The 18028-nt window shown below is 38.2% G+C and overlaps 1 protein-coding gene across 1 annotated transcript in view; it reads left to right on the forward strand.

Moving 5' to 3' along the window:
* The window catches only part of LOC126976875 (G-protein coupled receptor dmsr-1-like), a 106387-nt gene that overhangs the window by 31860 nt on the left and 56499 nt on the right, over positions 1-18028 (forward strand). The window contains exon 2 of the mRNA XM_050825502.1: positions 12017-12408. Coding sequence (XP_050681459.1) covers positions 12097-12408 — 312 coding nt within the window. The 5' untranslated portion in view covers positions 12017-12096. The remainder of the gene's footprint in view (positions 1-12016; positions 12409-18028) is intronic.

Genomic DNA, 18028 nt, shown 5'->3' on the forward strand with positions numbered 1-18028 from the left:
GGATCAATGTTGGTGCAAAATGAGAAAAATAACGAAGCGAGTATTTGGCGTGCCATGTTCGAACAACAAAACCAAAACATGCGAGCGCTGATCGAAGCCCTGCAAGCGCCGAAACCTGTTTTCCTTGACAATCTACCGACATTCGACCCTGACAAGCAAGATACGGATGCAAGATCGTGGTGCGCAACAGCTGAATTGTGTTTCTCTGAAAATCCACCAAGTGGCGGTCAACTCGTGCTAGCCGTCAGCAAGGCGCTCAAAGGTGAAGCATCCACGTGGCTATCTCAAATTGCATACGAAGGAATGACGTGGACCGAATTCAAGGTACTTTTCACCGCCAGATTTATTTCGACGGAAACATTGGCAGGTACCCTCATTAAATTAAATGAACAAAAACCAAGTGAAAAAGAATCGCTACCAGCGTATGCAAGTCGATTAATAGCCTCTTTGACGAATCGTTGGAAAGATGTTAACAAAGAAGAAATCGCGGTAGCTACTGTACTGGCTCATATATCGCAATTTGACCTGAGACTTCAACGTTTGGCGTTTACTGCTAGCATTGTTTCGCGAGAAAAATTACAACAAGAACTAAACGCATTCTCGCAATTGAAACGCAAGATAAATACCAGCGGCGACTCATCAAATGCACTCGATTTTAAACGAGCGAAGCTGACCACTCTGAAGTGCTTCAATTGTGGAAAAACCGGCCATAAGCGAGCAGAATGTAGAAGCAAGACGATCGACATAAAAGGATGAACTATAACATCAAAAACGTCAAGCCCAGTGATGCAGCAGCCTACACAAAGGCCTTTGGTGTGTTTCAAATGTGGCAAACCGGGCCACATCGCCCTTCGGTGTACCGGCGGCGGCAGCGCGGGCGGGCCGAGCGACGGCGGCGCCGGTGCGTCACGAGGCGAGCGACGCGTAGATGTCTGCGTCGTGCAACCACCGTCGGGCACGTTACAACATAAAGGTGCACTGATTTGCTTTACTTATGATTCGGGTGCTGAATGCTCGTTAGTCAAAGAAAGTTTTGCAGTCAAATTTAGTGGCAAGCGTTTTACTAATCTTGTTGCTATGACTGGTATTGGTCAAGCGCGAGTGTTCAGTACAGAACAGATTTTGTCTTGTGTAGAAATTAACGATCACCATCTCGAAGTTTTGTTGCACGTTTTGCCCGATAATTACCTACAGAGTGACGTCATGATAGGGCGTGAGATTTTAAATCAGGGTTTTGCTATGAACATGACGGCTACGAATCTTCGTTTGTCCAAAGTTGTCTCTGTCAATTCGGTGACTAACGATAACGCGCGTAAACCAGATTTAACCGCTATTGAGACGGATGTAGTAGGTAGTGACAAGTCGAGACTTTTGCAAACGTTAGATCGATTCTCTGATTTTTTTATCACAGGTCTGCCTACGACTCGTGTAAATACAGGCGAGCTTAAAATTAGGTTGATAAATAGCACTCGCACGGTACTGCGTCGACCTTATAGGATGTCGGCTGACGAACGTAGTGTTATTCGTGACCGCGTAAAAGAACTTTTAGATGCGAATATTATCAGACCTAGCTGCTCCCCTTTTGCAAGCCCAGCTTTATTTGTCAAAAAGCACGATGGTTCAGACCGTATGTGTATTGATTACCGCGAACTTAACAGTAACACTGTTCCTGATCGTTATCCACTTCCTTTGATCTCCGATCAAATCTCACGGCTTCACGGTGCTAAATACTTCTCCAAATTAGACTGCGCAAGTGGCTTTCATTTAATTCCGGTCAATGAGGAGTCCATAGAGTGTACTGTTTTCATAACTAACGAAGGTCAATATGAGTTTCTGACCATGCCTTTTGGCCTTAGGAATGCGATATCAGTTTTTCAACGGGCTATCATGAAAGCACTAGGTGATCTTGCCCATGATTACGTTATAGGGAACGTTGATGACATTTTAATTGTCTCTCCCGATGTAGAATCAGGCCTAGAGCGACTTAAATCTGTGTTGGAAGCTCTGACGAAAGCTGGTTTCTCTTTGAACCTAAAGAAATGCTCCTTTCTTAAGACGAAGGTAGAGTTCTTAGGGTTCGAGGTAGAGTCCGGTCAGATCAGACCTAACCGAAGAAAAATAGTAGCTCTCACGTCTGTACCACCTCCTGAAACTGTGACGCAGTTAAGGCAATTCATCGGACTGGCTTCGTATTTTCGTCAATTCGTGCGCGATTTTTCTAAAGTAATGGCACCTTTGTATCGACTGACCTCTTTGAAAGGCGATCTAAACTGGAAGCCTGAGCATGAAGACATTCGTCGGAGAATCATCTCGATTTTGACAAACGACCCTGTGTTGAAAATCTATGACCCAGAGCTCGCGGTAGAGCTCCACACGGATGCAAGTAGTTTAGGTTACGGGGCAATTTTATTTCAAGTGACAGCTGAGGGCAAGCGAAGTGTGGTAGCTTACTTCAGTAAGAGGACATCGCCGGCAGAGAGCAAATACCACTCTTACGAGCTGGAAACCCTTGCGGTGGTGAACTCTATTAAACATTTTCGACAATATCTCTATGGTCGGAATTTTACTGTGGTAACGGATTGTAATTCTTTGAAATCATCACAAACAAAAAAAGAGTTGACTCCCCGAGCGCATAGATGGTGGGCTTTTTTACAGTCGTTTGACTTCGACATCGTTTACAGAGAGGGAAAGCGTATGTCGCACGTAGATTTCTTTTCACGAAACCCGATACCGTGAGTTTCTAAATCAATGGAGCCGCGTGTAGAGTCCAAACGAATTGACGTTACTGAGCTTTCCCCCAACTGGCTTCAAGCAGAACAACAACGCGATGTAGAAATCTCTAAAATTATCACTGACTTAGAGAATGATAAATTAGACGACAACGTAGCTAAAACCTATGTATTACGATCGGGTATTCTGTATCGTAAAATTCAACGTAATGGGAGGTCTAAATGTTTACCTTATTTACCACACGCTATCAGATGGTCAGTAGTGAATAATTTTCACGACTCTATCGTTCACCTCGGAGCTGACAAGACAACTGAAAAGCTATTTGATTTTTACTGGTTCCCGGGAATATCACAATACGTTAGAAAGTTCGTAGATACTTGCGTTACATGTAAAGTAGCGAAATCTCACTCCGGAAAGGTTCAGGCCGAGTTGCATCCAATACCTAAGGTGACGACTCCATGGCACACGGTTCACATAGACGCGACGGGCAAGCTTAGCGGGAAAAACGATAAGAAAGAATACGTTTTTGTTTTGATTGACGCGTTTACAAATTACGTTCTTCTGTTTCATACGATGAACATTGACTCCAAAAGTAGTATTCACGCGGTGACTAAAAGCGTGGCTCTTTTTGGGGCCCCTACTCGGATAATAGCTGATCAAGGTCGTTGTTTTGCCAGTAAAGAATTTCAAGATTTTTGTGTGAGTAAGAACATAAACTTGCATCTCATAGCGACGGGTTCGTGTCGCGCTAACGGGCAGGTAGAGCGCGTTATGTCCGTCTTAAAATCGATGTTAACCGCAGTTGAGGCTAGTGATAGTAAATCGTGGCAAGACTCTTTAGACGACGTTCAATTAGCGATAAATTGTACTATGAACCGAGTAACAAAAGCTTCTCCTCTAGAGCTTTTGATAGGTAAAGTGGCAAGGCCTTTGTCGATGATGTGCAGTGACGTAGAAACTAATATCGATGACACTGAAGAGATTCGCGAAAGCGCGTCTGAAAATATCAAAGCGTGTGCGGCTTATGATAAGTCCCGTTTTGACAAAACAAAGGCTAAAATTATCAATTTTTCGGTTGGTGACTTTGTGTTGTTAGCGAATCAAGAGCGTAATCAAACGAAATTAGATCCGAAGTTTAAAGGGCCGTTTAAAGTAGTTGAAGTATTGAATGGTGACCGTTATACGTTGAAATCCTTAAATTCAAAGCGTACTTACAAATACGCACACGATAGACTAAGAAAAATGCCAGCAGGTCACATACCAGTCGAGGTTGACGTTAATAATGTTGATCATGTTGATGATAATGAAGATCAAGCTTAAGTTGTGGCGGAAACTCGAGTAAGGGGACTCTAACGCCGTATTGTGTTCGACCGTACCAGAAGCCATTTCGCAGTCGTAGCCCGGTAGAAATCGGTATCTCTTGAGGCAACTCAGGTAGTCCGTGGGTGCGCGGTGCGCGTTTGGTTCTGGCGGAGGTCGTGGTCTGCAGAGATCGTATCGTGTGGTCACTGGGTGACACACGGGCGATCCACTTGATGGATATGCGAACTGATTTGGAACCACGCGCTGGTTGTGTATGAGCAATATGATTGCTGTTCGGCTGGAGAGCCGTGGCGTTAGATGTCTTACTCGGGAGTTTTATGTGATCTGATCGTAATTTCAGTAAGCCGTGCATGGTTAAACTGAGTAAATATGAGGTTTGACGAACGACTGTGGTATGTGGCTCTGTCTGTTGTATAATGAATTTTGTATCTCCTGTGGGGTTACATGTTAAAATAGTTGACTTAATTACTTTGCCCGTAAACTGTAAATTGTAGTCAGGAATGACCGAGTGAACAGGTATTCTCGTGGGTGTTTCATTTGGTTGCAGGTTAACCAACACACTGGGACGTGTGCTAGCAGGATGGCCGTGTCGTAACACGGAACGCCAGAGCCATCTGTCGTGTCGTTACACGGAACGCCAGCGCCATCTGTTGACGTTCGATGGAGTCAACGTTCCCCCGGCCGAGAGGAGCGCACTTCACTTCTTGTGCAGCGGTCGGCCAGAGCGGTCGAACTTGAACCATCGCGCGTTCCATATATCCTATAGTTGTGTTTATTTAAAGTGATTCTACATTATAATTTTATTGTGTGAATAAGTTTGTTTCGTTGCACTGACTTTACCCATCGACGCCCACTGCTAGGAGTCTAGGACTATGGACCCTGCTAAGGACGGTGACCCTCTTCCGCCGTTATATAAATATGTTGGCGTTTTTGTCATAATAATACCAAAAAGAAGCGTAGCTAAATGAAGTCGTCTACGAGCATCCATATTTAAAATATTTGCTTCTTTGAGGTATGGAGAAATGTGTTGTCGGGCCGGTTTTTTAATATTGGAATTTATATATGTGTTAAAGTATACTTGTTTTTCACGACGCAGTGCTTGAGGAACATAACGTTTCAAGTCCTTATAAAACTGTACATGTGCTACATTATTAGTTTTACGAGCTCTTTTAAATGCTTCATCCCGCATTTTCGAGATCAATTTTATATTATACGTAATCCAAGAGTATTGAGTATCTCGAGTAAATCGTGTTGTATTAGGTGCATAAAACTCAAACAAAGATATAATAATACTAGTAAAATTGAGAACTATATCACTTACGTTATTCATTAATAATAATTTGTTCCATGTAATGCTGTCCAGTGATTGTTGAAAACTAATTCTATCAATATACAATATTTTATGTACCTACAGTGATGCAACAAAAATACTTCAAACCAAAAATACGTTACGTCAAATAGTCAATGCCTTACATGAGTAAGTCAAAAAAGTAAATGAAAATTAATACAAAAAAAAAGTTTTGCGTACTGTAGCTGCATCATCCACACACACTGTAAATAAATAAAGGTATTCTATGAGCATTTTATAAACGATTATATCAAAAAATACAATAAGTTTTAAGAATCTGAAACAGAGCTTCCCGTAACAGGATCATCCTGCCACCACAAGTAGCGCCAGTTCACGAGCATGACGCATGAGCCAGCCATACCTCCACTTATAATTTAACCAAATTTCAAATCTATAAGACGCGTAAACTTTTAATACTTTTTATGAACAAATCTCTAACCTTACATTTTACACTTCTGTTTTTACGAAAACATTTACATTTAAAAATAATTTATCATTGTCATTGGACTTACCTTGAAGGACAGGTTAAACAACCGAATTACATATAAAAACGAGAGCCTTAAATGGTATTCTGATAGATCCACTACTCTACACCAATTTACGCCCAAAATTGTCAACTTGCCTTGCCTTCGTTTTCTAATCGGAGGTATACGCCATAATATAATACGGAAACCAACCTGAATAAAGGCTACGTCGGCAAGTGTATTTATATCCACACACAAAGTCAGGCGGCTCTGTCCGCTATAGACTCAAACAGTCTCAAGGCTTGTAGATAACTACCGGAGAGTATTTTGAAAGAAATAAACAGAGAACTACACTTCGATGGATTCGAGAATACGAAGGGGTCGAAGGCTATGAATCAATCTGGCCATGAACTCTTCTGTGGTGTCAGAAGAAGAGAGTAAGAGAGATGGGTTTAACCACAGAATAAAGAATAGAGTACCACGGAATTGTCACTTAGTTCTACCTCTCAGAGATTTACTACTTTAGACGCCCGCAATAAATATAATCTAAAAATTGTACTCAATTCCTAGCTGCTGGGCTCATAACACATTGATAAATAAGTTTACGCACACTACGATCTACTCGTACTTAGTTCATTGGGAACATAATCAGGGCTGAGAGAGCAGGCACCATTTACACTATTCTTATGTATCAACCTGTGGCTGTAAGGTCATTGCTGTGAGACCAATCTGACAAAACCAAACCACCTTACAACTGACACGATGACAATTGTAGGTGTAATGATTCATTTCGTTTCAAAATTTTTACTCCGTTTCTTTAATCACATTCAAATAATTTTATTCAAAATAGTATTTAAAATAACTTATTGAACGTCAAAAACTAACACCCATTCATAATAGTGTGCCTCAGACCTGAGAAGATCGGGCGCAAGGAACTAAATAAACAGAGACAGGAAATATGTCCCTGAAATGTTTTATGAATAAATTTAAAATTCTTCTAGAAATACTTTTCATAATAGAAAACCTTGCAAGCAAAACATTGGCCACAACAATTTCAAACAAACTTTAATAAAACCCTCAGACCGTGATTGAAATTTCGTTAACCTGGTTAGAAAACCAAGCGAATGTTCACTTTAAATGTATGTTGACTACATTCAAAAATTTATCAGATTTCGTATTTGGAATATGAGTTAAAATGAACACACATAATATTTTGATTGTATCTAATCACCGACACACATGCTATCCACCTGTCCGCCTATATCTTTCAGCAGCCTGTATCTGACAGCCTGATACTGTGGCACCAATTTTGATTTTTCATTTTGTGCGTTAGCTAGTAGCTTAGTATTCAAAGGCTAAAGGAGCTTATTTCAAAATGGCTTTAGCTGCTTACGACTTGTCAAACAAAATCGTTTACAGTCGCAATAGATTGGAATATCTTGCCTACGGACATTCATTATAGATATCATGTTCTCTCGCACACGTTGTGTGTCTATACGCTAGTATATTATAAGTAAATCGTTGTATCTCATAAGGCGCGATAGCGACATAACTATATTTAAAAGTTTGATATTGCCGCTCTAATAACAAAAACTTTTTAAGCAGGATGACAGAATCCAAAACAGCCACCACCTATGTAAAAATTACTTCTCGAGTGTTATCATACCACAGATTGGAGCCCCTAGGCTATTTAAAAAAAAATATTGTGACAAACTAACATTAAAAAAGCCCACTCAGTTTCTAGAATTTCTCCTTCTCATGTCTGAAGCATACATTTTCGATTGAGTGGTAGTTGTTACATTCAATCATGAGACATACAATTTACTAGTTTGTCAAGGTGTCCATGTCATTTTCAATTGGCATCAAAGCGAAGTAAACTCAGTCCACAATATTGTAATACGTGGATGACAGGTTCTTCATTCATTCATTCGTGGATCACTGAGTGAAAACCGGTGGCCGAAAACTGATCAAGAATAGCTTCAGAGATTTATTAATTGAGTATTCATTTTGTCGTGATAATTATCTAGGTGCTATGACTTATCTTAGTGTTGACAGTTATTCGTTCTCAGCGACACCGATCGGTCCCGTATGACTGCATATTAAGTTTATTACGACTACCCTCAAAATCACAATGGTCAAATGTGTTAAGTGTGCAAATTTATTACGAAAAAACTACCAATATTGCCGTGTGGTAAACGTGAAAGTGGCTACCTGCTTCGTGTGCCGGTCTTACACCCGATCAATTATCACGCTAAACTCCATCGATGGGAAGTGCAACTCTTGCGCGGTGGGTGCTAAGCTCCGGCGTCTATCGTGCATCATGCCAGAGCCCAATGATGAAGGCGACGATAATACGGATCCTGACCTGCATAACCGGAAATAAAGAAAGAAATCACAGGCATTATTCAATTTGAATTGCAACGCTCGCTGCTATATTATTCAGACAATATAGACGACTACGAGGAACACATTCAACTACATGAAAGCAAAATTAATAGTGTTGAAAGTCAGTGTATTGATTTGAAAAACATGGGTTAACTATTTATAAGAGGGATAATCGGGATGATTATAATAATTACTGGCCCATCACAAGGGAGTAAAAATAAATAATTATTTAACGCGTACACCTTCCTCAAAGGCCGGCAACGCTCTTGTGATTCCTTTGGTGTTGCAAGAGAGTGTGGGCGGCGGTGATCACTTAACACCACCCCGGTGACCCGTACGCTCGTTTGTCCTCCTATTCCATAAAAAAAAATTAACACAGCATTCGATAGTAAATAATACACAATATGGTTTCCAAAAACATTAAAGCATAACAGAGTTACTAAGAAACCTAAGTTGATACGTACCTAGACAATAAACTTCACGTGCTCGTTCTATTCATTGATTTCAGTATGGCCTTTGATTTATTAATTTATGATCCCCTATTTAACAAACTTTCGCGGAGTGGTATACAGCGTCCTTTATTAGAACTGATAAAAAATTATCATCTTCATAGAAAAACCACTGTAAGTCTAGCTAAACAATGGAGTGACCTAAAAGGCATAAAAAGGCATTTATTTTCTCAAAATTGATTCCTTTACAATTCTTTTTGATCTCATTTCTTATAACTACTAGATACTACTACCGCTTCGGATACAAATGGTGCTCTGAGAGAGAAGAAGCGGCGCAAGAAACTCTCCCAGGATTCTTTTTTTGAGCTCTTTTCAATAAAAATATACAATATTGTACAGTCATTTCTATCGCTATAAAATAATCACAATCTAGACCCAGGCTGTCCGATCATTTAGATATTCAGCAGTGGAGTAATAGGAAATATCAACTAATATCAACTACACAGGGCACAGGGCAGGGCTCCATCATTGACCCGTCTGAGTTCCTGATATATGTAAATGATATGCTTAACATAATAAACGAGGTCTCTGTGTAGCAATTTGCAGATGATACTTGTTTAGTGGTAGCTCAAAAAACTGTTAAGCAAGCCCAGGACATTTTGCAATATAAGTTTAATCAACTCTGTAAAGGGGCACACGATGTAAGTCTGACAATAAACAAACAAAAAACGAAGTACATACACATTCACTCGTCGCACAACAAGTCGGACATCACACCAACTATCGCTGCCTACAACCACTCTTGCTTACTCCCCTTGCTGTTCAATTTGTTCATGTGAAAAAATTAAACAAGTGCAAACTCAAATGTACCTAGGCCTAATAATCGATGACAGATTTAATTGGAGCCCACATATAGCGCATGTTTGCTCAAAACTAAGATCAAACTTGAACAAACTAAGCATTTAGTATACCATACGAGACATTACGGCTCCAGTACATGACCCTAGCTGACTCTGTCATCGGTTATGGCATTAGTAGTTATGGTAGATCCTGCAAATCAAACTTAAAAGATATTTATATATACAGGGTGGCGCAATAGAACGTGCATATTGCATCATCTTTTTTCGCGGGGTAGAAAGTGCGCGGGCGGGAAGAGTCTGCATCGTTGGGTAGGCGGGCTCATGGAGTTTTAATCACTATGAGTCACTTTGACGGGAAGCGTCGCGCATTTTGCGTGCGCGCATTTTACGAGAACTCTCGTTCATACATCGTTACTAGGCGTTTATATTGTTCTAATATGGACTACGGCAAATTAGTGAAGCTCCGAGTGCTAATTTAATTAAAATATGGGTACAGCGTTTTGAAGAGACTGGTTCAACGTTTAAACCACAACCAAAAGGCCGTCCAAGAACATCTAGGACCGACGACAATATTGAGAGAGTTATGCAGTCTGTACGAGGAGATCCACAAATGTCTACTCGCAAGAGATCGTCTGTCTTACACTTATCGAGACGAAGTTTGCAACGAATTTTAAACTTGGATCTTAAACTGCATCCTTACAAGCTGCAGTTAACACAAGAATTGAAAGAGTCTGACTACGGAGCAAGGCTCGCATTTGCTAATGAAATGCTTAATCGATTTTCCAATTTCCTTTTCTCAGATGAGGCCCACTTCCATATCAATGGGTTCGTAAACCGTCAAAATTGTCGTTACTGGAACAGTGAGATTCACAAAACTCAAGCACCAGAAACCACTGCATAGTCCTAAAGTGACAGTATGGGCAGCAATCTCTGGTAGAAGAATAATTGGACCGTTTTTCTTTGACAATGCGCGGGGGCAAAACGTCACTGTTAATACCAAACGCTATGTTGCGATGTTGGAAGGTTTTTTGGCTCCGAGCTTGAAAATTCAAGAATAGTGAATTCTAGGACTTGGTTTCTACAAGACGGAGCTACCTGTCACACATCAAATGACTCCATGGCGGTTGTGAAACAGATGTTCCCTGGCAGACTGATTTCGAAAAGAGGTGATATCCCATGGCCCCCACGTAGTCCAGACGTGACGCCTCCTGGCTTTTTTTTGTGGGGACACCTCAAGAACAAAGTCTACAGCAATAATCCGAAAAACATCGATCAGCTCAAGGAGAATATCCGTGGTGAAATGGCAGCAATTACACCAGCATTACTGAAGAAAGTTTTCAATAACTTCCGTTTGCGATTAGAGGAGTGTCGTCGTAGAGAGGGTCAAAAACTTAGACGATGTTATTTTTAAAAAATAAACTTCAGTTATTTCTTAATAATACCTCAGTTTTATTTTAACTATACCTTTTGTATTTATTTTTAATCAATATTTTAAATATGCACGTTCTATTGCGCCACCCTGTACTTAAAACTTACGTTAATATTACTTAAAACAATTGCCCCAAAACATGTACTAAATAGAAATAAGGAAAATTATGATCAGCTCTTTGGACATTGTTATGTTATGAATGTAAGTATATAATAAAGCAAAATTTTCTTTTTTAACCGAAATTATTAATTCCACCTTGTCAAATGAAAAAAATAGACCCTTAGGTTCAAGACAACTTGATATAAATCACAAATTCTACTTACCAAAAATTGATAATAAATATGGGAAGAGAACTGTCAATTACGTAATACCAGATTACATTAACGAACTGCCCAAAGAACTGCAAGAAATGTACATACATTTACGTACATTCCATTATTTTGGTATTCCACTAAAATTTTAACACGCTTAAAAGATGATTCCTGAAAAAAATTGAAAATTAAAATGGCTGGCTCTAGGTACCCAGATAAACCCGGGACGCTTTCGTGGTACTTATTTGATAAAAATGTTATGTATTTGTTCTGTTTGGCCAATAAACTAAATAAACAGATTCCGCAAGGATTTGTTAGCCTGCAGAATGCACCTGAAGATAAACCGCAGGGCTTAGAACCTTACGTCTCCTCCAACATAAGAACCAGCCCGCGCTGAACCCCTGACCGAATGACTGGGTTAATCGGTAATATAAAACTCTGCTTCATGCAAGACAAACAGCTGAAGTTTTTAGTTGAACTCGTCTAATCAAAGATTGTAGCCCTCTTCAGATCCATTGATCCGTGCTAAAAAAGTAACTTCAAACGCAAACTGCTTCTGTGAAGTGAAAAGTGACCTGGGGAAGATACTTTCCCTGGATTTCAATGGGAATTCTTTCCAATTGCTCTTTGGAACATAAAATTTTATTAATAAAAGAAAAAAATATACTTTATACAGATCCACTTCCAAATAACTAATATAACATTATTTATTTCTAGGACGCAGATGTGGCGAAAACAAAATTTGATGTATCGCAACAGTCACAAAAGAAACAATGAAAAGATATTAAATCTTGAAAATGGCGCTCGAAGTGACGAACAACATAACTCTTACTCTCACAAACTTGTTTGAAGAGATGCTACAAGCTACGGATGAATCTGTTGGTAACAAGAGTGTAGATAGTTCTCAAATAATCTCTGTGCTCAGGGAAAGTTCTACAAGGAACAATCATGAATCGCTTGATTTTGGGACATTAGTGAAATTGGTTGGCGGTTGGCGAACAAAACTCAACTTGACCAAGCCAATCGAACCTGCATGTCATTACTGCGAAGGGAATATAAGAGAACTCATTCTTGCCTACAACAGTATACACGGATATATCAGCCTCATCGTAAGTATTAATAACATAATTACATGAATAGCCTCATTAACTTTTAATTATTTAGGTTATTGACTTTTATTGTGTATTATTGAACCATTTTAAACTTTTTATTAACCGACTTAAAAAAAGGAGGAGGTTCTCAATTCGTCGATATGTCTTTTTTTATGTTTGTTACCTCAAAACTTTCGACTGGGTGAACCGATTTTGATAATTCTTCTTCTTTTTTATTTGAAAGCTGGTGCTTCCCGTTGTTATTTGATCCAAATCTGACAATGGCATCCATGAGAAAACCATAAAAGTTTTAAATTTGCTTTACATATTGGATGATAAATTTACATTTATTTTTAGACTTTTCATTGCTGCATTGAAAAATTTAGTTATCTACACATATTCAGACAAATTGTTAGTTAGTGTACTTCAAATTCGCTAAATATCAAAAAATATAAAAAAATAACAAAAAAACATCCGACTTCAAAAACACTATTCCAAAACAATAGACATAATATGCACTAAAAAGTATAAAAATAATTGCGTATTTTTATACAATCTAATTAATTAATCTAATTCTAGTTACGATTATTGTAATTTATGGAGTCGGTGTCATCCAAGATAGGTTTTTAACATACATAGGAGGCGAGAGGCGAAGCGGGCGCGGCGGAAGGAGACCGATTGCAAAAATAACAATAATCGTAACTAGAATTTGATTTATTAATTAGATTGTATTAAATACGCAATTATTTTTATACTTTTCAGTGCATATTATATCTATATTTTTGTAATAGCGTTTTTGTAGTCGGTTGTTTTTTGTTAAATTTATTTTATCTTCACCCATGCTTTATCTTTTCCTTTTATAATTTTTGCTTTGATTACATCGTTATGAAAGTTTTTACTAATAGCCGTGTGCCGTTACAAAGATACGGTGGGTAAATATTTCGTAACATTATGACTACCGATCCTACTTGTAATTAAAAAATATGGGATACCAATCGTGGCAAATCCAATGAGTTTAAAAATTCTGTTGGATAGTTGACGACATCATCTTAATTATTTTCGCAATTAATTTTTTATTCAAGTTTATTTCATTTACATTTGTGTCTTTTTGTAACATGGCACTCTGTATAAATAATTATCTTTGTAATTATGAGCGACGTTTAGGAACATCTTTTGAATGAGCTCGGTTGTTGTTTCAATAAACTGACAAAAATAGACAATAAATGTTATGCAGCCAGTCGAATCATCAACACGGATTTTTCATTACCAAGATGATTTGTTTAGAAATTATTTCTCCAGATTGATCATTTTGTAAATTGACGTATTTTAACAAAATGGACGACTTTAAACATGCATTGAGTTCAACCGCTGGCGTAGACCGTGGAATCACTGGTAATGTTTGACGGAAATCAACTGCTAATGAAATCCACCAATCTATTTAAATTGTTTTGCAGATCTTTCCTAGTTCTATCTAATGCCAAAATCCAGAGAATCTTATAAGGACAAAAATACTTTGAAAAATGTTAATAAGAATTGAATCATTCCTGAACATGTATAGTTGTTAAAATACCTGGTTCACCACTCTCCTTTGCTGAAATATACTTTAAATGACAAATTATAATATGACTAGTGTTAATCATATGAGAAGTGTTACTTAAAGGTCGTCAACTTCGTATGTGAAGTTACACGTTCCTTAACTCAGTGATTAGAATACTTGATACTTTATTTGAAGATGTTGAATGAGGGCCTAATATTAAAGTAATCTTTGATCAATTCATAAGTAAAAGCTTAAATCTCGTGTCACTCAAAAGTAAAATATACAATGAAATTATTTTTATTACTATTTTCAATTAAATAACTTAAACATTTATACTTTTATACAGTACAATACATTAACAACCACACTGAATCGTTAGACGTTAACGCAAATCGCATTTTATTCCTTTATATTTTTAAGAAGGTTCGTGGTCTTTTTTTTATGCCATTAAGGGACGAGACGAGCAGGATGATCAGCTGAGGGTAATTGATACGCACTGCCCATTACAATGCAGTGCCGTTCAGGATTCTTGCAAAACTCATAAATTCTGAGCGGCACTACAATTGCGCTCATCACCTTGAAGCATTAAGATATTAAGTCACAATTGGACAGTCATTTCACTAGCTACGGCGCCCTTCAGACAGAAATACAATAAGGCTTAACTATAGCTTTTTTTGTTTATAAAAGCCAGCCGTATTCTGCCTGGAAAATTATCAAACAATACTTCAAACAAACAGTTATGAAAGAGAATATTTTATAACATCGGTCCGGTTGTACCGAAATGACAAAACCACGTATATATATAGTTATAGTTTTAACCGGCACACCGCTGTCGAGGATTTATCGAGTAAAAATTTTTGGAGCTGATATGAAAGATATTGAATAATTTAAATATATATTATTTTCAAAATTTTAATTATTAATTATAGTCATTCCTTATGGATTGAACCTGGTGGCTTGGGCACGGGGAAGGCGCTGATGTGGCACGCAACTTGCGTCGACACTCTGGCTCCTCGTGTCCAAGTTATATCGGCTGCTGCTTTGACTGTCGAAGACAGCGAAAGTAGCTTATTATAATGTGTCTGTATCACTGAGTCTTACATCTTTGTCCCGTTTGGTGTCGACACTCGACCCGCGAGACCCGGAACCGCAGAGAATGTACATTGTACTATGTACGCTCCTCAACAGGGCTGAGCCGAAAACCGAGCGCTGGCAACACCAACGTGAAAGTGCAGCCAGTATTACTTGTTATTAATGTGGCCACGTTCATCCTTCTGTTTGTTTTGGAAACAAATGACCAAACATTCCATGAAACATTATGTATTCATTACAAAGAATAGACTATCACTTATTATTTTACATGTACTCTAAAGCAGTAGTAATGAATCATTAAACGACGAATGTCTTGAGACAGCTCTTGTCTATGTTCGGAGACAAATAATACATACAATCAATATATTATATACATCACTTTATTATCCACACAATGTCAATAACAAAGGCGTTATATTAAACCTAGAGAAGCTTTTATGTTTTTCGTGATTTTTAATAATATTCTTAAGGTAATACCGAAAAATTGCACTTTATTATTTTGATGTATTTAGATCGGTATTTTACAAACCTTTAGTACCGTTTACCTGTCAAAGCCACTGTAACCCAAACTCCATAATGGTCCATCGTTCTTACCTGTGTCAGGAGCATGCGCTGACACTTTCAGCTTTTATAAAATAACGTAGGTCTGGGGTTCACGGGCTCTTAGACTAATATGTCTATGGATTTGAGGGTGATTAAAATTGAGATTCGTGCTCCAAATATGAAATATTCTCATACTTTATAAATAATACTTCCAAACGATTCTATTCTTCTTGTATATTGTATTTAGAAATAAAAAGATTGAATTACGACAACAGTTTCATAAAACAAAACATTTTCAACACTCTTCTAAATGGAAATAATATGAATCCATTCATTTTAATGAAATTAAATTTAATTATAGCAATTGTCAAAGAAAATGATTGTTTTCAAACATGTTAGAGTCATAATACAGACAATACAGTTATTAAATATGTATTTAATTTTTCGTTACTTGTTTTTCGTATTGTTTAAATAAGAAATGTATTTATAGTTATAAACTTAATGTGAGTGTACTTCTTGAGCATTATTGTATATTAGTTCCTGTCGAAAGGTTTCAACAAACAATGAGTATATCGTAATATATATCGAGGAGAGCGGTGGCTGATCACAAGCTCGTCAACGGGCGCCGTTTGCGCACACCGCTCCGTACACTTAAGATTGTTTTAAATATAGTTTCTTATTGAAATAAATGTACGTGGAATCTTCATCTGTCACGCCGTATAAATTGTGGTAAAATTGCGGTACTTGATATAGGAATATAATGAATCTATAAAGAATAATATAAAGAATAACATAGAGAATCGTTGAGACTCACTTCGGTTTGATTTTCGCCAACTTCGTACCAAAGTGTTTTCGTTTTTAGAAGCTATTTAGCTAATACGTTTATTCCCCGTTTTTTAAGGTCTTGTGATTCCTTTGGTGTTACAACCCTGCCTTGAAGCCCTGTGCTTCCTCGGGGCAAGAAATAGAATACTTTGTAAGAATAACTCCCAGGCCCAAGGGTGTCGTAAGAGACGATTAATAGCATTTACCAATGTGAGGCCCTATGCACACAATGGCGGCTAAATTAAGGGTACCAAAACGGTGCCTTTTACTGTGAAGCCGTAGTTAGTTAAATTACTGGGCAAATGAAACTTGGCACTGCATTTTAATGGGCAGGCCGCAGGGCGTATCAATTACCAGCCGCTGAACATCGTGCTCGTCTGGTCCCTTATTGTTATAAAAAAAACATGAGAGCGATGGTCAGCGGTGATCTCATACCGCGCGGTCACCCGGATGTATGTTTGTTTATCTATATATTTACTTCGTTGACGACTAACAACCCTAGCGCTCCGCCCAGGCGTAGGTAAAAGTAAAACATAACGACGCCAGTTTATTGTGCGAGTTTCGTACTTCATCAAGTTGGTTCTGGCCAGTTTGTGCTGACATACTGTCATACAACGGCCGGCATCGTGAATCTCCTACATTGAAAAGCCCTCAGCCGCCTCATACGACACCCTTAGGCCAGGTCCCTATTCTTTTTACGCCCTTGGTTTCAGTCGGTTTCTGTTTGTTTTGAAATTGAAAATAAAAAGCAATTGTGTGATTTTATGAAACCACGATGTAAGTAAACCTTTGTTTCAATAAATAACATTTATTTATTTATTTATTTGTTTTCAACACTTACATCTAGCTTTACAGGATTATTCCTAATGCGCTAGTGTAACGTCCATCTTATAAAAATAAATTAACATTTAAAATGAGCATAAACTAAAAAATAACATATGGTACCTTATCTAATTATATACACTTAATCCTATATTAAAAAATTAATACTAAAGCACCTAATCTAATAATTATTATGTATAACTATCATAACATATAGCCCACATTGTAATCCCTGTGAATTCACTGAGAGTACAACAGAACAGGTCGATCCGCTCGGACACGATGTTAAGAGTACCGAGCGCGCGCGCCAGCGGCGCATTCTCGACCAGGTTGGTGCGTCTGCGTGGCAATGCCAGCAGTGACGGCCTACAAGTTCTCAAGCCTGCGCCACACGTACCGGTCCGGCACTCGAAGATTAACCTGCCCTAATACGTCCGCATTAAATAACTTGCCTCTTATAATTTTAAAAATATATAGAACAAGCGCTAATTCCCTTCTAGACCTTATCTCATTGTATCCGATCATACTCAAAACAAATATTGTAGGGTACATTAATGGGTAAAATGGGTAAACCCCATAAAGCCTCATGTACAGGAATCTAACAAATTTGTTTTGCACCCGCTCCAACATAAGACCATACTTAGCCTCATGTGGAGCCCAAATGACTGCGTTACTTTCTAGTTGACTTCTTACCAACGCGTTGTATAATGCTGTAATAGCGCTTATGTTAGTGAAACCACTAACGGTACGAAGCAAGAAACCCAAATTTCTGTAAGCTTTCTTACAACAATGTATAATATTATGATCACAAAACGAAAG

Source organism: Leptidea sinapis, chromosome 42 (genome assembly GCF_905404315.1).
Source record: "Leptidea sinapis chromosome 42, ilLepSina1.1, whole genome shotgun sequence".
Classification (NCBI taxonomy): Eukaryota; Metazoa; Arthropoda; class Insecta; order Lepidoptera; family Pieridae; genus Leptidea; species Leptidea sinapis.